This window comes from Zootoca vivipara, chromosome 8 (genome assembly GCF_963506605.1).
Source record: "Zootoca vivipara chromosome 8, rZooViv1.1, whole genome shotgun sequence".
NCBI classification, from domain to species: domain Eukaryota; kingdom Metazoa; phylum Chordata; class Lepidosauria; order Squamata; family Lacertidae; genus Zootoca; species Zootoca vivipara.
Window position 1 is genome coordinate 78,575,990 of NC_083283.1, and position 21,226 is coordinate 78,597,215.

Here is a 21,226-nt window from a genome sequence, read left to right on the forward strand (position 1 = left end):
CTCAGGAGTCTTCCCTTTCCCTTTTAGAACATTGCCAACTTTTGCTTAGCTCTCACTTTGAAGTATTAACCAGCTGTAATTCCTATCCTCACTTACCTGGGAGCAATCCCCATTTAACCTGATGGGATTTACTTCTGAGTAAACCCACAGAAGATTGTGCTGTTTAGTTTAGTGTGGCCTTCATGCAATACATTCGTTTCTCCCAAAGGTACATTTTCCTGCAAAAGAGTCAAAAAAGTACCCTACCTGGGCTGTCACCATCTCTATCATGCTGGAAGCTGGACCATGTTTGATGATCCCTTTCGGAGCCATTTACCAACTTTGGAGAATCGTACTGAAAAAGAAACAGATACACAAAATACATCCAGACACCAGCACTGGTAGCACCTGATCTTAACTTTTGTTTCGGCGATCTGGTCACCCTTGTTTCCCCCATCCTATCCCGACCATTAACCCCCCCCCACATGTATCCTCAAATTTAAGGTATTCAATCAGTATGAATGTAAGGATTTCTATGTAAAACCATTTTCTAAATAAATGCATCTTTATATATAGCACTCAGGAATGTTCGTAATACATAACACATAATTATCTTGTAAGTCTTACTATGCCGACCATATGAGGTAGGTCCACATTTTTATCCTTATATTGCAGGTGTGGGGGCTGAGACTGAAAGAAAGTGCTTTGCCTAAGGCCATTGGGTACATGAGACTTAGAAAGGGGAAAACTGCTAGGGGCTGATTACAAAATGATGACATTATGTGGACACCATCCAAAACATGGTAATTCCACAGTAAGGATCTTTTCTGGCACTACTCTTACGACTGATTGATTATGCTTTCACCTACAGCCAACAGAACATCCCATTTATTTGTAGAAACATAAACTAGATACAACAACTGTTCTTGCCGAAAGGCCATGTGCAATACAGTAAAAGTCTCAAACATGCAAATTATTTGAGGACTACTCAGCAAGGGTTAAGGAAAACCACATGGTTCTGACAGCCACAATTATAAAATAATGTGCTACTGAGTTTTTAAAACAGAAGTCACATTTTTCTAAGTGATTTACACAAACAAGGCTTAGTGAAGGGAACACAGAAACTTGTAGCCATAGATCACTTTTTAGGCAAGATTCCAGAATAGGCCTCTCACCATTGTTGCATTACAGAAAAATATATTTCCCCCTGACAATTCCAGGGGAAATAAAAATGGAGCATATCCCATTACTTACTTTGCTGAGAAAATATTTTGAAAACATTGCTTTGAGCTCATGTATTCATGGCACTAATTTCAGGCACCAAATACACCTGAAATTTCACCTGAAAAGATGAATGCTAAAATCAAACAATTGCTGCTCTGATAGACCAATAATTCCGAACAGGGTTATTGGGAGGTCCGCAGCCTTTCTTTTCAAATGAGGGTGGCCATTTTTTGCCAATGCAATGCCTCTGGGCCGCATGGCACATTGGCACACCCCATCCCTGCACTCCCAAGAACATTTGCACCATCATTTTGAAACTGCACGTGATGGGGAGCAGGCTTCCTAGCTGCTTGAAGCACCTCCCCTCCTGTGGTTCCCAGTATTTGGAAGCCACGCTGCTTCCCACGGTGGAGGGAGAGCAATAGTCATAACAGCTAGGACCCATCTCCTCCCCCATGAATTTGTCTGATCCTCTTTTAAAGCCAACCAAGTTGGAGACCATCACTGCCTCCTGCGGGAGAAAGTTTCGTAGTTTGACCATAAACTTGCCCATCTCTAATATATATATATATATATATATATATATATATATATATATATATATATATATAATGGCTATTTAAAAATAGTTCAATGCCCTTGAGAATCTCAAATACGTATATCAGATTAGCTTTTATTGCAAGAACTATGCCCCTCGAAAGTACAAGGGAAATAATTTTATTTGTTTAACAAAAATTATATATTGCTTGATTGTAATAAAATATCTAAGTGATTTATAAGCCCACCTTATTGGACTGTTTTAAAGATTACTGTACAAATATAATGCATACAAAATGCTTTGCAGCTCTGACAAGTTCTTTATAAATACTAGGTGTTATTTATTCTAAACAGTAATTTTGAACACAGGTATTAGAAATGCAGGTGCACTGTTTTGTTGAAAGGTTCTGAGAAACACACTTTAATGTGACTCATTAGCATGACTGCACTTGTGGCCAACCAACATGCTTAAGTCTCTAATTAATGCATGAAGGGGTTAATACCATAGAGTATGCTGTCCTGACAGGCTTAAACTATCTACCTCCCCTCACCTTGGGAGGAACTACATACAGGGGATTCCAAACTAAGGCCCGTGGGCTGGATGTGGCCCAATCGCCTTCTAAATCCGGCCCGCGGACGGTCTGGGAATCAGCATCTTTTTACATGAGTAGAATGTGTCCTATTATTTAAAATGCATCTCTGGGTTATTTGTGGGGCATAGGAATTCGTTCATATTTTTTTTCAAAATATAGTCCGGCCCCCCACAAGGTCTGAGGGAAAGTGGACTGGCCCCCTGCTGGAAAAGTTTGCTGACCCCTGAATCAAGTTTTTGTTCTCCAGTTTACTTGAGAAGCTCAGCATGTGAAGAGGTTTGAGTTGGTTGCTAGCTCAACTGCATGGCTCTCAGCATCCATTCTTGAGTTCCTATACCAATAATTTAGGACCTTTCACAGCTTTGTAACTAAGATGAATATTACTGCCTGAGCAACCTTTTATGAAACACCTGAACCTGACCTTTGAAGACTGTGTAAGTAAACAATTTTTTGAACTTCCCAAATGTGTGGTCTTTTCACTATGCTAGGGGAAGAGGGAAACTTTGGGAAAGGTAATACTATTTCGAGTTCAGACTGAAAGGGTTAAATTATATCTTCACTGCTTCCAAGAGGTGAGAATTTTTCTGTTAACTTCAGTGCCTCATTTCTGCAATTTGTGTGGCTGTAGGTTGCTAGGTTGTTTTATCTGGATTCTTTGGTGTGATGTCACAGATGGAAGTTCCACCCATTGCTCAGAATTCCTCTGCTGCCCCCCCCCCACTACTTACTAGGTGAGTGAGGAGGTTCAGTAGCCTGGCTGCTGCTAATATTGAAGAAATTTTTGCTGAAAGGGGGAAAAAGAGGTTGTAAAGATGGCAACGGATGAACCTGAAGGCAGCGTTGAAGAGTGTAAAGACAAGAGGGCAAGGCCCAAGTGGGATAGTAAATTCCAGTACCTTTTAAGCTGTGCTGGATTTGTTGTGGGTCTTGGAAATGTGTGGCGTTTTCCATACTTGTGCCAAACCTATGGAGGAGGTAAGAGAAAATAATGTTACGTGTTTGGGGTATTAAACTGTGTTCCAGACCCCTCTAATCTCTGGATCCAGCAACTGTTAAAATTTAACCAATGTTTCTAATTCTTAGAATAGCCAGGCTAGCCTCCCAGTGAGGTGTTAGCCTGGGTGGTAAGCCATTAAGGGAGATTAAGGGGCTCTATGTTTGATGGCAAAAAAGCCAGGGGTATGAACATTTCTGCAGAGAAATGGTTCTGCAGACGCAGCTGTAAAGGTACTTAAATGCAGGGGCGTAGGAAGATAGGGGTGGTAGGGGCAGGCTGCCCCGAGCGGCGGGCTCCAAGGGGCGCCATCGCGGGCACCCACCACGCCCCCAAAACAAGCGTCACGCCCCTGGAACACGTGTCACGGCCCTCCGGGTGGTGTGCCACGACCTTGGAATGCGTGCCCCGCCCCTCCAGGAGACAAGCCCCGCCCCTCCGGGAGGTGCGCCCTACCCTCAGAACGGGCACCAGCCCCACCCCCGGTGCCAGAGCATGAAGCTCCGCCACTGCTTAAATGTCCCTACTCTCCACTTGATGGCTTCATTTGTGGCAGATGACAGCTAGAAGGAGGAGACTTTCACAGGTGCTGTAAAAGGGAGGGGTCCTTTTTTTTTTGGTTGGAAAACTGCATTACAAAATAAAATACTGTAATAAATAATGCCATTTACATCCTGCTCTTCCTCCTGATTGACAGATTGCTAAGTGCGCAGAGCAAAACAACAACACAGGGACATTGGGGACAATATGTCCCTAATTTTTCTGTTAACTTCAATGCCTCACTGCAACTCTTATGATTTGCATGCAGAGTTTAATAGTATTACTGAATGACTTACAACCCAAGCTTTAAGTCTTGTTGGGATTGTTATCCATTGTTGCTGATTGATTTGGTTTCACTGCATGGATTTAGTGTCTGAGTTATTTACTTTCTCTGACTAAATGGACATGGATTTTTTTTAAAAAAATTTTTTTCTATTGGCAAGAAACATGAAAAACAAATAGTCTTGCCTTTAGGCAACTGTGACAATAAGAGTTCTGTAAATGTTTCTGTGCTTTGACTCTCACCTCTGATACAAGATTTAAAAATGTGTATTATTCCTTATTGAAAAGTCAAGAGATTAGAAACAAGGTATTTGTCCAAGAGTAAGTTTTTTACAGCATCATTCCTAGTTGTAACTTTTTGCAATCTCTTATTCTTCTCAAGGAAAGTAGATAATTTAGACCCGGGGTCTCCAAACTAAGGCCCGGGGGCTGGATGTGGCCCAATCGCCTTCTAAATCCGGCCCGCGGACGGTCCGGGAATCCCCATGTTTTCACAGGAGTAGAATGTGTCCTTTTATTTAAAATGCATCTCGGGATTATTTGTGGGGCCTGCCTGGTGTTTTTACATGAGTAGAATGTGTGCTTTTATTTAAAATGCATCTCTGGGTTATTTGTGGGGCATAGGAATTCGTTCATTTTTTCCCCCAAAATATAGTCCGGCCTCCCACAAGGTGTGAGGGACAGTGGACCGGCCCCCTGCTGAAACAGTTTGCTGACCCCTGATGTAGACCAAGGGAGCTATGAACACCTGAGCTGGCTCTAGCTGATTCCCTCAAAGTTGATTCTCCTTCCCACCCTACATTCCAGAATTTTTTTTTAAAAAAAGAATAAAAATAAGCTAAAATGTAAGTGCAAAAACAGCAGCAAGGAACTCTCAATCAATGAAGCAAAAAAAAATTCATGACTTTAACCTCATCCTCTACAGCCGGTCTAATTTATGCTGTTTAATCCCCACCAATTAGATGCACTTTCAATGCATGCCACAGTAAAAAAAACACAAAACCCCCTCTAACAATCAGTTGTAAATTATTGCATTTTTGCACAGTCCTAAGCAGGAGGACATGATTAGCTCCCTCCACAACACCTCCCTGCCCCTCATATTGTTTACATGGGGGCAGGGGCAGCCCTAATTTGATATCAACATCACAGCTTCCCCAATGGAGGAAGTTAATAATCCTTAGCTGTAGAACCCTTGTCCCTTCATGGAAAAATTCTCAAGAGCCACAACTGGGAGCCATAGCAGTTAAGGTAGTGTCCCCAGGTTTTCTTATCCCCAGTTTATCACCATATGGGAAAAAACCACTCTATCAATTGCTACAGCCTTTTTGCTTTACTTAAAAATTATTTTATGTACAACATACGTACCTAACAGATGCTGCTGGTATGAAGATAATGCTAGTAGAAAGTTAGAGAGCGAGGAGGGCATGTGCAGTGGCATAGTGTGTGGGGGACAAGGGGGCTGTAGCCCTGGGTGCAGAATTCTGAGGGGGCACAACCAGGCACCCCACCCCCCAAGGTATTGACTTCCCCACCCTGGCGAAGGCAGCAAAGTAGTCCAGGCTCATGGAGCACAGGGAGGGGACAAGAGGCATCCCCAGTGTGGCCTAGCCAGGCTGGACATGCCCCTGCATGGGCAGGCAGCTGGCACAGCAAAGCCCCACTTGGCTGGGGGTGTGCTTCGCCAGTTTCGAGGGCTTGCCCACCCTGGGCACTGGCACCCCCACACTATGCCACTGTTTTGAGCTAACTGTACTTGGCTATTGTGTTTCTAGGAGCATTCCTGATTCCATACCTCATCGCGTTTTTCTTGGAAGGCACCCCTATATTTTTTCTTGAATTAGCTATAGGGCAACGCATGAAAAAAGGCAGCATTCAACTCTGGTGGCACATCTCACCTTATCTGGGAGGACTGGGTAGGTTTCTGCAACTGCCTTTACTTGTGATTATACAATCTTCTAATCATTGCTCCTTCCTGGAAACGCATGGACTCCATGAGGCTGTAATAGCAAACTCATTAGTGGTAGGGTAAAGGTAAAGGATCCCTGGACAGTGAAGTCCAGTCAAAGGCGACAATGGGGTTGTGGCGCTCATCTCGCTTTCAGGCCGAGGGAGCTAGGTTTTGTCCGCAAACAGCTTTCTGGGTCAAGTGACCAGCATGACTAACAGCTTCTGGCGCGATGGGACACCGTGACAGAAGCCAGAGTGCACAGAAACACCGTTTACCTTCATGCCATAGTGGTACCTACTTGTACTGGCATGCTTTTGAACTGCTAGGTTGGCAGGAGCAGGGATGGAGCAACGGGACCTCACCGCTGACCTTTGAACCACTGACCTTCTGATCGGCAAGCCCAAGAGACTCAGTGGTTTAGAGCACAGCGCTACCCGCATCCCAGTAGTAGTAAATTCAGGCAGTTGCATGATAAGATGTGGAAGATAAACAGAGCCACTTGGGGGCAACCTGTGTGATTTCACCACCTGAGGCAAAATGGGAACTGCCTCCCCCCCCCCCCGGCCCGCTGCTCAGTTTGTTAGCACCAACATTTAATTCACAGGGCAATGTTGTTTTCCAGACTACCAAGAGTTCAGGTAGTAATTGGATTTGATCTTTCAATTGTGCGAATCAGACTCTTGCGATATATATGTTAAACAGCAATTTTCTTTGTTCATGCCAAATCTGAGTGTGCTTGTATATCCCACAGGTTACACTTCTCTGATAGTGTGCTTCCTAGTGATTCTCTATTACAATATGCTTTTGGCCTGGATTTTGTGGTATTTTATAAACTCTTTCCGAAACCCGTTACCTTGGAGTTCCTGCCCAACAGATACCAGCAAACCAGGTGAGTTCCCACGTCTCTTGCTTCTTTCTGTTATTAGTATCTGCTTTTGTATGTATCCTTCAACCACTGCATTAAATTGTTTGTCCAACTCTGCCACAGTCAGCAATTGTCAGACCCAGGTGTGTTGACTCTGGCCAGTTATTTGGATAAGCAAGGTCTAGACACAATGCCCTACAGGTGCAAATTTTTCAGTGTAGGCTATGCGCACATTATCAGCTGTGTCTGTGTGCCAGGTTGCATTTGTGCAAACCAGAGACAGGGTGGGGATGTTTGTTCCCAATGTGCATTACTTGCTTCATTTCCCCTCCCGCTTGCAATCCTCCCAATTACCGTTCATGGTGCTATCATCTGTGCATACACTATTACACACCTCAGCTGAACTGCGCATCAAATGTGGCTAAAGTATTCTTTTTGGGTTGAAGCTGGTTTGCTGGAAAACACACAAATAGCAACATTTATCAAGAATCTCCAGGCTGGCTCTACATCTTTGGTAATGTGGTATGTCTATGGATTCAAAATCCACCAGTGGGAGCCACTGGCGGAGGAAGAGGAAGGCGGGGGGAGTGCACCGCCACTGGCAGCGCGATCCCGGTAGGGTGCCATCACGACTGCCCCCCCCCGCCCGTGCTGGGTGCCACACCACGCCCCCAGGACGCGCAACATAGCATAGCTTAGTTTAATAATGGTTTAAAGTGCTGTGTTGATGGGGCCAATAACTTAAAGCAAGTGTGAGGGAACTAGACGCCCTCCAGCTGTTACTGCACTACGACTCCCACGATCCCTGGATATAGGCCATGCTTGCTAGGGCTGATGGGAGGTGTAGTTCAATGACAGCTGGAGGTCCAAAGGTTCCCCACTCCTGGTTTAAAGTTTACTAGTTATGCCAAGCAAGAGCCTCCTGTGCAGAGAGAATTAATGCCTGAAGAAAGGCCCCATTCCTGCCCCTTCCCCTTCATGGAATTGCTTCTAGAGGATGAGGCACATATTCATTCACCTGAGGCTGTGTCTGGTTGCATCCCTAACCCAAATATGTGTAGGGCTAGAGAGTTTTGTTCCAGGCTTGGACTGAGAACTGAGGTGAAGCATCTCCTTTTGATTTCATTCTTTCGGGATTCCCTGTTTGTCAATCAAGAGGAGGCTATTCCCCAAACTAAACAATACCTCAGTCTAGAACTCCAGGAGAGAGGGGTTTATGGTAGGTTCACACTTTCCTTCAAAACAAAACAAAACAAAATATGGAATGGAGTTTTTAAAATGCAGTATACCATCTGCACGTTCTATTGGTGCAGAATGGGAAAGAAGCCCTCTACAACAGAAGGAACTCTTCCTTGCAATCAAATAAATAACATGACATACAGGTTACTCAATATTATTCCAGTGGTGTGTGGAACTTAATGATTCTACAATAGTCTTCCCCAACCTGTTGACTCACAGATGTCTTGGGTTATGACTCAGAATTCCTGACCATTGGCTGTGCTGGCTGGGGCTGATGGAAGTTCTAGTCCAAAACATCTGGATGGCACCCTATTAGGAAAGTCTGTTAGAGCATGGTGCGGATAACACCAACATTGCAGGTTTGATCTCCGTATGGGACGACTAAATTTCCCTGCCTTGCAGGGGGTTGGATTAGATGATCATCAAGATCCTTTCCAACTCTTCTATGATTCTATCTGTTTTGATAATGCCTTTTGTGCTTGTTATTTCAGAACTTATTGAAGAATGTCACAAAAGCACACCTACCAATTATTTCTGGTATAGGTACACTTTAAACATAAGCACAGATATTGGAAACAGTGGCCCTCTTCAGTGGTGGCTGGTTTTATGTTTGGCAGCCTGCTGGTTAATTGTGTTCATTTGTACAGTACGAGGAATTGAATCGACTGGAAAGGTGAGCAGGGATTATTACTGGACACCTGTATTTCACTGACCTGGTCCTTACTGAGGTGGTAAAGCCATCTTTGGACTGCACCACGTGAGACAGCAGGCAACTCACATGAACGAATGTTGTATCATATTTTTTAAAAGGCACCTGCCATTGAAAACTAATGTGTCTGGGAGGGGGCTAGGTTAGAATCCATATGCGGGAGTTTCTTCGGTATGTGTTTGATCATTTTACGGTATTACTTGCCTACAGTCAGAAATGGTACAGTCCAGACAGAAGATAGAATATCTATCTCAAGTGCTCATATACTTCATGGTGTTGCCTTTACCTTTTCCTGACGCTCACTTTTTAATTCTTTGCTTTGCTCTTCCTCTTAGGCAATATATTTCACAGCCACATTTCCTTACCTAATTCTAACAATATTCCTTATTTATGGACTGACTCTCCCAGGAGCCATTCACGGATTAGTCTACTTCATGACTCCTAATGCAAGTATTTATTCAATTGACCCTTGGTGTTCCAGATGATGTACCGAAAGTCTGACTTGGTCTTTTAGAAGTGGCTTTGAACTTTCCTCCATGCTGCTTCTTTGTTTACCACTTAATACTAGCTGGGATCCACACACATTCCGGCAATTGTACTTTGTTAACGCCTTCAGAATATATGAAGAACAGAAACTTGTTTTAAAAGTGCCCTTTTCTAGAATTCACGAATATAGGCAACCCTGGGTCAAATCTTATTTTTTGCCATACAGGGCAGAACTACACTTCATTGTGCAAGCATGGGGTGTCCCAGTTCTGTATTTGACGTGTAATGCTGGGGCAAATGCAGAGAGGAAGAGATGCATTTGCAGAGGAAGCCAGTGGGCTGGTACTTAATCCTCTTTATGCCCACCAGTTATTCCCTACAAATGCTCCCCTTGGCTGCTTTTTGTTTCTCTGTCTGGCAGGGTCCAAGACTGGAAGACGCCCAAGTGAAGGTAAAAGCACCCTAGTGAGCATTTGTAAGGGAGTATCACCAACCATGGAAAGAGTTAAGCGCTCTCTCCTACACACTGATTCTCCCCCTCCCAACAAGCCCCCAGCAGGCAGTTTATGAAACCCTTGTTTGCCGGTATAATGCATTGTTCTGTTCTGAATTTGTTTAATTCAGAAAAAAAACACTAGTTTCCCACTACTTGCCAGGAAGGCCTTTATTAGTAAAATATACACAGGAATTATGAGACTAATATTGTGGTTAGCCCTGAGCTCTCTCTGTCTCTCTCACACACAGCTCAAGAAGATCAAAAATCCACGTGCCTGGCTTGATGCAGCCACCCAGATTTTTTTCTCTCTTTCTTTAGGATTAGGCGGACTCATAGCATATTCAAGCTACAACCCGTCAAAGTAGGTATAATCTTGCAGTTGTGTTAGCTTCCGATCACAATGTGGAGAGGAACTGTTTGATGCAGTCAGATCAAGTTCTATGAGATAGTACCTCAATGATCTCTGGAGAGAAGACTCATTCAGCCCACACTGGAACCCAGGAAAAGCGGCTGGCTCTGTTCGCTTCCTGTTTCCCTGTGTGAGAGTCCCAAAGATGTTCTCTATTGTTCGTTATGCAATGCCAGTGTTGGGCAAATGCCCCAGTACACAGGCTGTCACACACAAACAGTGGTAGGTTGCATACGCATGTCTGCATGTGTCAGGGGACCTCCAGGGGTCAGCAGAGAGCCTAGAGGGCCCAGCGTCTGGGATGCTGACGGCTCAGAGCACCGCTCAGAGGGTTGCGTGGAGCCCGGAGAGCCGGTGCAGGGGGTCAGGGATGCTGTCAACTCAGAACACCACCGGGGCAGGTCCGGCGCGTCAGACCAGAGCGCTGGGAAAGGGGAGGTTTCAGTGGGCAGGGAACCCGATGAGCAGTTGAGCAGCTCAGGAGGGGAAATGTCACTGCCACATCTCCACAGCAGCGTGGGAGGGGGGAAGCGCCGAGAGGAGAGGAGGAGACTTAGGGCACCAAAGATGCTATGCTGGAGGCGATCCTGCCGATCACTTCCAGAATCTGACTTGGACTGAACGGTCATGGACATTTTTGCCCCGTCTTTTACGTATGTGTATAATAAATCTCTGTAAATACACAGCAACGGAGTTTGGAGTCTTTGCATGTGGAAGGCTAAACCAGCACCCTTACAGCATGTGAAGATTTCCACATCATCTGCAGGAAGGATAGGAGTGAATTTTTTTTCATTTCATTTTATGCCGGCTTACAACATGACAAGATTTACACAATTACAAAAGTCACAAACAATAAATAAACCACATCAAAAAAATACACAACCAAATGGAAAACAATTTCCACATAAATCAAAATCTAAAGCTAAGAATACAGCATTATTATCACAGCTTAAAATGACATAGGTAAAAAATAACAGCAATTTAAACAAAAACAAAACGGAGCCCTCTCTGCCCAGCAGCAGTCTTTTATAGAACCCATCGGGCCCCGCCCTCGGCTAGGTGGTGAGTGGCAGGACTGGGGCCCTCAGGAATGTGGAAGTGGGAAAAAAGAAATGGGAGTGCCTGATCACCTCATCTGTCTCCTGAGAAATCTCTATGTGGGACAAGAAGCTACAGTTAGAACTGGATATGGAATAACCGATTGGTTCAAAACTGGGAAAGAAGTACGACAAGGCTGTATATTGTCTCCCTGCTTATTTAACTTATATGTAGAATTCATCATGCGAAAGGCTGGACTGGATGAATCCCAAGCCAGAATTAAGATTGCTGGAAGAAATATCAACAACTTCAGATATGCTGATGACACAACCTTGATGGCAGAAAGTGAGGAGGAATTAAAGAACCTTTTAATGAGGGTGAAAGAGGAGAGCGCAAAATATGGTCTGAAGCTCAACATAAAAAAACTAAGATCATGGCCACTGGTCCCATCACCTCCTGGTAAATAGAAGGGGAAGAAATGGAGGCAATGAGAGATTTTACTTTTTTGGGTTCCATGATCACTGCAGATGGTGACAGCAGTCGCAAAATTAAAAGACGCCTGCTGTTTGGGAGAAAAGCAATGACAAACCTAGACAGCATCTTAAAAAGCAGAGACACCACCTTGCTGACAAAGTTCCGAGCTATGGTTTTCCCAATAGTGATGTATGGAAGCGAGAGCTGGACCGTAAAGAAGGCTGATCGCCAAAGAATTGATGCTTTTTAATTATGGTGCTGGAGGGGACTCTTGACAGTCCCATGGACTGCGAGAAGATCAAACATATCCATTCTGAAGGAAATCAGCCCTGAGTGCTCACTGGAAGGACAGATCCTGAAGCTGAGACTCCAATACTTTGGCCACCTCATGAGAAGAGAAGACTCCATGGAAAAGACCCTGATGTTGGGAAAGATGGAGGGCAGAAGGAGAAGGGGACGACAGAGGACAAGATGGTTGAACAGTGTTCTCGGAGCTACCAGCATGAGTCTGACCAAACTGCAGGAGGCAGTGGAAGACAGGAGTGCCTGGCGTGCTCTGGTCCATGGGGTCATGAAGAGTTGGACACGACTAAATGACTAAACAACAACAACAACAACAACAACAACAACAACAACAACACTGAAGTCAGCTGCAGAACCCAGACTTGAGAGTTTTTATTTTTGATCAGAAGACAAGTGATTGAGCTGCATGTTCTCAATATTGCTTTACTCCATAAAGTTCCTGTGAGTATAAAACAGCATCATGTCATCTGTCTACCATTGCTCTCCCCCCCCCCCCCCCGGTTCTGGAATTGAAAATATTTAGTGAAAAGTAGATTACAGGTACTTCAAATAAAATATAAAATGTATAATATTAGAATTTATAGAATCTGTGCTGTCCTTTGTAACATTTAATCAGGTTGTTTTGTACTTGTTTTTCCTAGTAATGACTGTGAACTGGATGCTGTCATGATAGCATCAATAAACTCTCTGACGTCTTTGTTTGCGTCAATCCCAATTTTTTCGATTCTGGGGTACAAAGCAAAAATGGCCCATGAAGAATGCTTGGCAAGGTGAGCCATTCACGTTTCACAGTTAGGAACCAATTTAAGGTGTCGGTCCAAGCCTTCTGTTCACAATTTTTGTTTTTCATTGTCTAGAATTTTTTAAACCACTTTAGGGGACCCCAGAGGGCAGAATTAAAATAAGATTGCAGCATAGAACGCAAAGTATATAATCCTGCATGTTCCATGTGCATATTCATTAATTCAGGTATACAGGCAACTCCCTTTTTGTGTGGAGGTTGTGTTCCGGGTCAGTCGTTGTGCATAAACCTGTTCTGCCCCTGGCCTGCCCCTATTCAAAGCAAATTGCTGTTGTTTTTGTTAGGGACTGTGGCAATGCAAATAATTTGTATCATTCCTGATTTTACCGACAGAAATGTTAAATACATCACCAAGGTATTCAGGAACGACAACATCACTGTAGACAGTGGCGTATTTTGGCTCAGTTACTTGAACGGAACAGATATCAATAAACTTGCAGCTCTCAACCAGACAAATTGTGATCTCCAGCATTTCCTTGATCAGGTAGCGTACATTACAAAAAGACCCAGTCGTGAAAGTACAGTATGCACTGTTTTTGTGGTCACTGAAATAAGCCACTTGCTGGGGCTATTGCCACAGACACGGCATTAATTTTTGATGGCATTCATATGCTGTTTTTCTGCCAAGCTACCCATTTACAGGAAATGCTACTAAATGGTACATCTGAAGAAGTGTGCATGCACACGAAAGCTCATGCCAAAATAAAAACTTAGTTAGTCTTTAAGGTGCTACTGAAGGAATATTTTTATTTTGTTTCTGGTACAAAATATGGTAGTCTCAGACTTCAGCACCTTATGCACGATTTTGAGCTGGGTTTTTGCTGAATAGGATCTGAATGGTTAGGGCTCATCCAGAGCTTTTGCGGTTTTCGCCATGACAGGTAGTGCATTTAGTAGGGACCAGTAGGGTGGCAAAAGTGCGGCTAGGTTGCCCCCCCAGCTTCCCAACAGTGCACATCATCATTGCTTATGGGGGAGGACAAGACAGTGGGGAGCTTGGCAAGGGTGGCTGCTGTGGAAGAGCCAGCCCGCTGCTCCTGTTGCAGCACTTGCACCATGCCAGCCTCCCTGCTGCCTTGCTCCTCTCCTTCACAGCGGCCTGTGGTATTTTGGGTGCCAGGCAAGCAATGCAACCTCACCTGAGAGGAAGTGATGACAGACAACACTGACATTGCTTCCTTCTCTGGAATGGGTCTGGTCACATTCTATGAAGGCTTCTGCAGCTTCCACTGCATTTTTCTGTAGAGTTTCTCTGCTGGACCTCTGCCATGCTGCAAGGTGGTCACAGACCTGGCTCTTCAGCTACCATTGATGGGATGGCCTAGGCAGGAAATTTTTTCAGAAGTGTTGTGTTTAGCTCTTTGGCTTCATACAAGCTGCTCTGTCTCTGGTAAACTAACTTGTTACTCTACCCATATGTATGAGTGCACAGAGACCACAAGTTGTTTGCCTGGTTATCTCCGAAGAAACACAATTTACCCCCCCCACACACACACACTATGCTTGCACATAGAAGAAGGGGCTCAGGGTACCCACCAAAACTCTTGTCCATCTTGTGAAGTTTTCCCTTAAAGTTCTGCAGAGAGACACAGAAACCATACCTGTGTCTGTACGTGTGAACACTAAAAGAACCACAGAAAGCAACCTGTGAGCTTAGGTGGCTGCTTTTATTATTATTTTATTATATTTTCTTCACCCTTAGCTCCCAGGGCAAGTGACAACAATTTAAAATGCAACACTAAAATCAGATTACAGCAACTTAATACCACTAAAATATTTTGACTCCTAAAAATGCATATCTCAGGTGTCGAAGGTCAAGGTCAAGAGGGTTTGTTGTTTTCCCCACCCACCCCAATAAGAACATGCCATCGATAATGACTGTGTCTTATTCCAGATGATGGCTAAATGTTAATACAGCATTTTGCCTCTTCATTAGCATAAATGACATTTAAAAATCAATCTGACGGATTTTACCATTATTTGTGAATTTTGCAGAGTGTTTCTGGAACCGGCTTGTCCTTTATTGTGTTCACTGAAATCATGCTTAAGATGCCTGGAACGAACATTTGGGGGATTCTGTTTTTTTTCATGCTGTTCAATCTTGGTATATCTTCCATGTTTGGACTTGTTCAAAGTGTCTTGACGCCTCTCACAGAATCTCATATTGTGTCTAGATACATACGCAAGGAGGTTGTATGCGGTAAGACATCTTCAGTTACTTTTCTTGTTGATAACCATGCTCAAGATTAATATGGCTTTACTCGGTTCAAAGTGCTTCTCACACATTTCAATCATAAACAACAGCAGCTTAGCATTATCTCTGAATTGCAGATGGGAGCTGAGATAGGGTTTGCGGGCGAGACAGTATTTCGATGGGGAATATCCTGGCTCATTGCTCATTCTCTTAGCTGCTACTGTTGTTTTAAGATATGTTCCTTCCAGATTCATTAACCTCCCCAGGGAGGTTTGGCTGGTGCCTTCATTATACATCATTTGGCATCAGGCCAAAAAAAGTTCCTCTTCAACCAGACCTTGGGCTAATTCTATGGCCTTTTAAATGGGTTTGTGGGAGCGCAGGTTATTGTTTCGTTATAGTTTTATTTATTTTGTTCTTTTATCCTGTATTTTTTCATCTTGTGAACTGCCCTGAGATCTCCAAAGGGTATATAAATTAATAAACAGTAATAACAACAATAACAATAATCTGGTAAGCAGAAACTGTATAGTCTTAATGATGCCACATTGCACCCATTAACCGTTAAGGATAGGAGAGTGGCAGAACTTGGGTGTTTGGGAAGAACAGAACAGACCTATTGGGATTGATTATAAATGCACATGTAAACACCAATGGTTAGGTTTTCTTTTATTTCATTTGTGTTAATTGACTAATGAATGTTGTTGTCTTTAGGTTTAATATGCCTTACTGCCTTTCTGCTGGGCTTGGTTTTTACTCTGAGATCAGGAAGCTACTGGCTTGAGATGGTTGACTCCTATGTGGCGACCTTGCCTTTGCTCATCATTGCTTTATTTGAAGTGGTCGGTATTGTATTTATTTATGGAATGAAAAGGTATGGCTATGTTTCTTCCCATATGTATCTGTATAAGCCCTTAGGTGCACAAGCAAGTCAAGGCAGATGAACACGTGAGGCTGTATTCATAACTAAGCATTTCTAATAAGAAATGAACACACTATGGAGAAGGCTAGACGGTTCAACAGAACTAGTGATTCAGCATAACCCAGTAAAACTTAGCTGCAGATTCGTTTAGACAGATTCTGGAATGCCTGAAAATTCTCAGCAAAATTAGCCTAATCCACCTACAGGATTTCATAGTGATGGAGGCCTTGCACCCCACCCCCAGCCTGCTCCCCCACTTACGTGGAAACTACCTCTGATGCTTCAAGAGGGTTTACAAGGTAAACTGGTGTCTAATCTGGACTGCTTCAGACTGCTTTCGTGGGCATGGTTTCAAAACTGAGAGGTTATGTCTAATATGAGGGGCATTCAGTCTGAAGAGGTACAGTCACCAACAGCCATTGCTATTTGAAGTGGTACAGCCCAGGACACAGGTTTATTAGTGAAAACTCCAATTTCTGCAAGCTTTAAATGGCAGTCAGAAACCGGCACCCCTCATCAGTGGATCATGAGAACCAAGGCCATTGATAAGCTGGTGAGGTGTGACACTTTCATTTCCCTCCTTTATCCTGAGAAAACAGTATTCTATAATAATAATAATAATAATAATAATAATAATAATAATAATAATAATTAATAATAATAATATAATTTATTTTTTATACCCCGCCCATCTGACTGGGTTTCCCCAGCCACTCTGGGCGGCTTCCAACAGAAATATTAGAATACACTAATTTCTTAAAGATTAAAAGCTTCGCTAAACACGGCTTGCCTTCAGGTGTCCTCTAAAAGTCTGGTAGTTGTTTTTCTCTTTGGCATTTGGTGGGAAGGCGTTCCACAGGGCGGGTGCCACTACCGAGAAGGCCCTCTGCCTAGTTCCCTGTAACCTGGCTTCTCACAGCGAGGGAACCACCAGAAGGCCCTCGGCACTGGACCTCAGTGTCTCGTCAGAGCGATGGAGGTGAAGACGCTCCTTCAGGGATAATGGGCCAAGGCCATTTAGGGCTTTAAAGGTCAGCACCAACACTTTGAATTGTGCTCGGAAACGTACTGGGAGCCAATGCAGGTCTTTCAAGACCGGTGTTATGTGGTCTTGGCGGCTGCTCCCAGTCACCAGTCTAAGCAACAAACCTTTATTTAGTCTACTTATTTATTAAAGCATTTCTGTACAGCCAAATAAAACACTGGGGTGATGAATATTAACATAAAATACAACTGTAAGCAGTACAAATAATTATGGAAGTAGCTAGCTAATCAAAACCTTAAAGAGCAATGAAGGCCTGATGGCATAATAAGATCTTTAAGAGAAGCAGGAAAGTCAAAAGTGAGGTTGTCTGCCTGATCTCTTACTGGCCTAGGTGCAGCAAGAGATACCTGGTTATTGTATTTGAAGTATAATCCCATGTCCGTCTGCTCAGAAATAAATTCCATTGCATTCAGTGGGAATAAGATCCCAGCTAAGGTTTGCAGCCTTAGGCATAAATTGGCGATATACACCCCACAATTTGCAATAGGATAAAGGTTTCCTATCTGTTGTGTTTAATTCATTTATGCAAACGATCATTTGATTGGGGGTGGGGGTGGGGGAAGCTGCTGTCAGAGAGGATAGATCTATATTTGAGGTAGTCCTTGATTTCAAAATCCCTCTGGTTTAAAAGATGAAGAACTCTAGGCAGGGGGAGCAGAGGCTTCAAAGTTTCCCACCAGCAGTTAAAACCTGGAAAGGAGACGGAACAGGCTAGCTGGTCAGTCTTCCCCACTATGGAGACATGTAATTCATTTCTATTTCAGTGACAGAAATCACTGGTTTCTAAATTAGAACATAAACATTTTACACAAGCCTGAATCCTCTTTTGTTTGCATTTCCCTCTTTTGAGTGATGCTTATGTAGCTGCTCTACTTGTTCCTGCATTCATCAAGTGATGAGCATGCATGCGGTCAGAGGAGAAACAGAAGTTTAACTGGCTTCATTTTTAATAAGGTTACATGCAAGTGAATTCTCCACAGATCCCTCACTAAATATATCCATTTCATTAACAGAATCAGTGCAGATGTGGAAGATATGACAGGAAGACCACTAAACTGTTATTGGAAGGCAACGTGGCAATTTTTCTCTCCAGGGATAATGTTCATGATTTTTGTGTCCTATGTACTTCTTGAGGCACCTTCAAGCTACAATACGTGGAATCCTAATTATGTAAGTTGCCTTTATACAAGTAATTACTAGTCTGTCCCTAATTTGCATGCATGGGGGGGATTGAGCTCTCATTCCAATCTTGTAGTTATGAACTCCTGAATTGATGATGATGATGATGATGATGATGATAATAATTTATTATTACGGCTTGAGACCAGCTTGTGAAACACAAAAGGGACTACAATCCCAAAAGCAAAACAAACATTTAAAACAATGGATTTAAAGTTTTAAAATGTGATAGGTGTATAAACACATAAAAACTTTAAGATAATTGGTAAAGTTGCTCTGTTTAAGCACAGAATTCCTCTCTAATGGTTTGGCTTTACCTGCAACCTCTTCCACTGTCTCCCAAGACAAATGGATGCCAACAATGGAACTCAAGGTCGCATCCATGTGGTTCCTAGCTAGTCAACTATGCAGACACTGAGGAGTCCCAGACACAACACGCAGAGGATTGCCACTAGCACAATGGGACTTTCTTCCCCTCTCCTTCTCCCATGGCATCCCAAAATTTGCTTGGGGTTCACAAGGGGAGGAGAGGAGGAGAACATCCCATCATGTGAGGAGACATCCTTGTGCTGATAAAGCCATAGTTTAGCCCTACACTGCATGCAACTCATGAGTCTTTCCTTTCCCTTTTAGAACATTGCCAACTTTTGCTTAGCTCTCACTTTGAAGTATTAACCAACTATAATTCCTGTCCTCACTTACCTGGGAGCAATCCCCATTTAACCTGATGGGATTTACTTCTGAGTAAACCCATAGTGATGTTTAGTGTGGCCTTCATGAAATACATTCGTTTCTCCCAAAGGTAAATTTTCCTGCAAAAGAATCAAAAAAGTACCCTACCTGGGCTGTCACCATCTCTATCATGCTGGAAAGTGTACCATGTTTGATGATCCCTTTTGGAGCCATTTACCAACTTTGGAGAATCGTACTGAAAAAGAAACAGCTACAAATAACACATCCAGACACCAGCACTGGTAGCACCTGATCTTAACTTTTGTTTCGGCGATCTGGTCACCCTTGTTTCCCCCCATCCTATCCTGACCAATAAAAACCGCCACATATGTATCCTCAAATTAAAGGTGTTCAATCAGTAAGAATGTAAGGATTTTTATGTAACACTGCAACGGGGCGGGCAGCATTTGACTTCACTCTCCAAGATGTCTGGCTCAAGGTCAGCAACCACACTACCTGGGGTGTACGAGACCTCCATATCTTTCTGGTATAATTCCTCTGTGTATTCTTGCCACCTCTTCTTGATGTCTTCTGCTTCTGTTAGGTCCTTACCACTTTTGTCCTTTATTATGGTAATCTTTGTACGAAATTTTCCTTTCATATCTCCAGTTTTCTTGAACAGATCTCTGGTTTTCCCCATTCTATTGTTTCCCTCTATTTCTTTGCATTGCTCGTTTAAGAAGGCCCTCTTGTCTCTCCTTGCTATTTTTTGGTAATCTGCATTCAGTTTCCTGTATCTTTCACTATCTCACTCGAATTTTGCTTGCCTCCTCTCCCCCGCTATTTGTAAGGCCTCGTTGGACAGCCATTTTGCTTTCTTGCATTTCCTTTTCCTTGGGATGGTTTTCATTGCTGCCTCCTGTATAATGTTACGAGCCTCCATCCATAGTTCTTCAGGCACTCTGTCCACCAAATCTAAATCCTTAAACCTGTTCCTCACTTCCACTGTGTATTCATAAGGGATTTGATTTAGATTGTATCTTACTGGCCAAGTGTTTTTTCCTACTTTCTTCAGTTTAAGCTGGAATTTTGCTATAAGAAGCTGATGATCTGAGCCACAGTCAGCTCCAGGTCTTGTTTTTGCCGACTGTATAGAGCTTCTCCATCTTTGGCTGCAGAGAATATAATCAATCTGATTTCGATGCTGCCCATTTATAAGCCCACCTTATTGATTTATAAGCCCACCTTATTGGACTGTTTTAAGGATTACAAATATAATGCATACAAAATGCTTTGCAGCTCTGACAAGTTCTTTATAAATACTCGGTGCTATTCTAAACAGTAATTTTGAACACATGTATTAGAAATGCAGGTGCACTGTTTTGTTGAAAGGTTTTGAGAAACACACTTTAATGTGACTCATTAGTATGACTGCACTTTGCTTGTGGCAGAAGACTCCTTTGCATGCTAAGGGGGCAAGCCAAACACAAGGCAGCCACCTAACAGGGTTTTCTGGAAGGAGGGCAGTCAGGGCAATCTCTGTGCCAGTTGGATGTAGCAATTGGGCTCACATCAGGCCTGGTGCTATCACAGGACACTCGAGGGACCAGGTTGGCCTTCCCTCCATTTGGGGGCTTTCTGCTGAGTGTTGTTGCTGTTGCTGGGCATTCTGCCAACAGTACTTTGCCCATCACCCAATCTAGTGAGCAGAAGGGGACACTTTGCGCCAGCAGTGACACTTGTGAAACTCTGTTGGTGGCAGCTGGCTGGTGTAGCTGTCAGAGCCAAATGGAGAGACAACTATGGGGCAAGGGAGGAGGATTGGGTTCCCTACAAACCCACATGTAACACACAAGGCTCCTCTTATTGCCTGTATGGCAATACATGCATCTATCTCTTGATAGATAGATAGAACAACAGCTTGTCGGTGTTACGAGGCAGGCAAATCTTGGCAAACTCTTGCTTCTTCTTAGGACAGATATTCTCAACCATTTTCACAACGCATTCTTTAAATTCACCCTCAGCAAAAGATTTGCAATTTTTGGCAATTCACGCTTGAATAAAGATGGCAAGTGCAGGTTCTCCTCAGTTGCAGCAAAGATGAATTGCCTGCCCTTGTGGCTGTGTGGTGAAGACGCAGCACAGGGAGAAGGAATGCACCAAATTCCACAATGTCCAAGAGATTGTGAGAACGCAGACTGAGGACGTGCAGCCCCATGGCGTTGAAACATCCAGAGATCCCAGGGGTCCTGAGCAGCGCTCGGGGATTCACTGGGGGCCACAACCAATAGATTTT

The 21,226-nt window shown here is 43.5% G+C and overlaps 1 protein-coding gene across 1 annotated transcript; it reads left to right on the top strand.

Moving 5' to 3' along the window:
- Positions 1 to 1,847: 1,847 nt before the first annotated feature.
- Positions 1,848 to 19,243, top strand: LOC118090405 (sodium-dependent neutral amino acid transporter B(0)AT3-like). Its single transcript, XM_060278244.1, has 12 exons — positions 1,848 to 3,308; positions 5,922 to 6,062; positions 6,849 to 6,986; positions 8,693 to 8,874; positions 9,246 to 9,356; positions 10,141 to 10,253; positions 12,758 to 12,886; positions 13,030 to 13,402; positions 14,914 to 15,118; positions 15,827 to 15,986; positions 18,093 to 18,249; positions 19,061 to 19,243. Exons 1-12 carry the CDS (start codon positions 3,146 to 3,148, stop codon positions 19,241 to 19,243), a joined length of 2,055 nt encoding a protein of 684 aa, XP_060134227.1. The 5' UTR covers positions 1,848 to 3,145.
- Positions 19,244 to 21,226: the final 1,983 nt, after the last annotated feature.

What these genes read in the sequence shown, in the direction of transcription:
- LOC118090405 (XM_060278244.1), top strand. Translation starts at nt 3,146, where the DNA reads ATGGCAACGGATGAACCTGAAGGCAGCGTTGAAGAGTGTAAAGACAAG. An exon ending in GTGCCAAACCTATGGAGGAG is followed by an intron (nt 3,309 to 5,921) that starts GTAAGAGAAAAT and finishes TTGTGTTTCTAG; the next exon opens with GAGCATTCCTGATTCCATAC. An exon ending in TTTATTTATGGAATGAAAAG is followed by an intron (nt 15,987 to 18,092) that starts GTATGGCTATGT and finishes TTTCATTAACAG; the next exon opens with AATCAGTGCAGATGTGGAAG.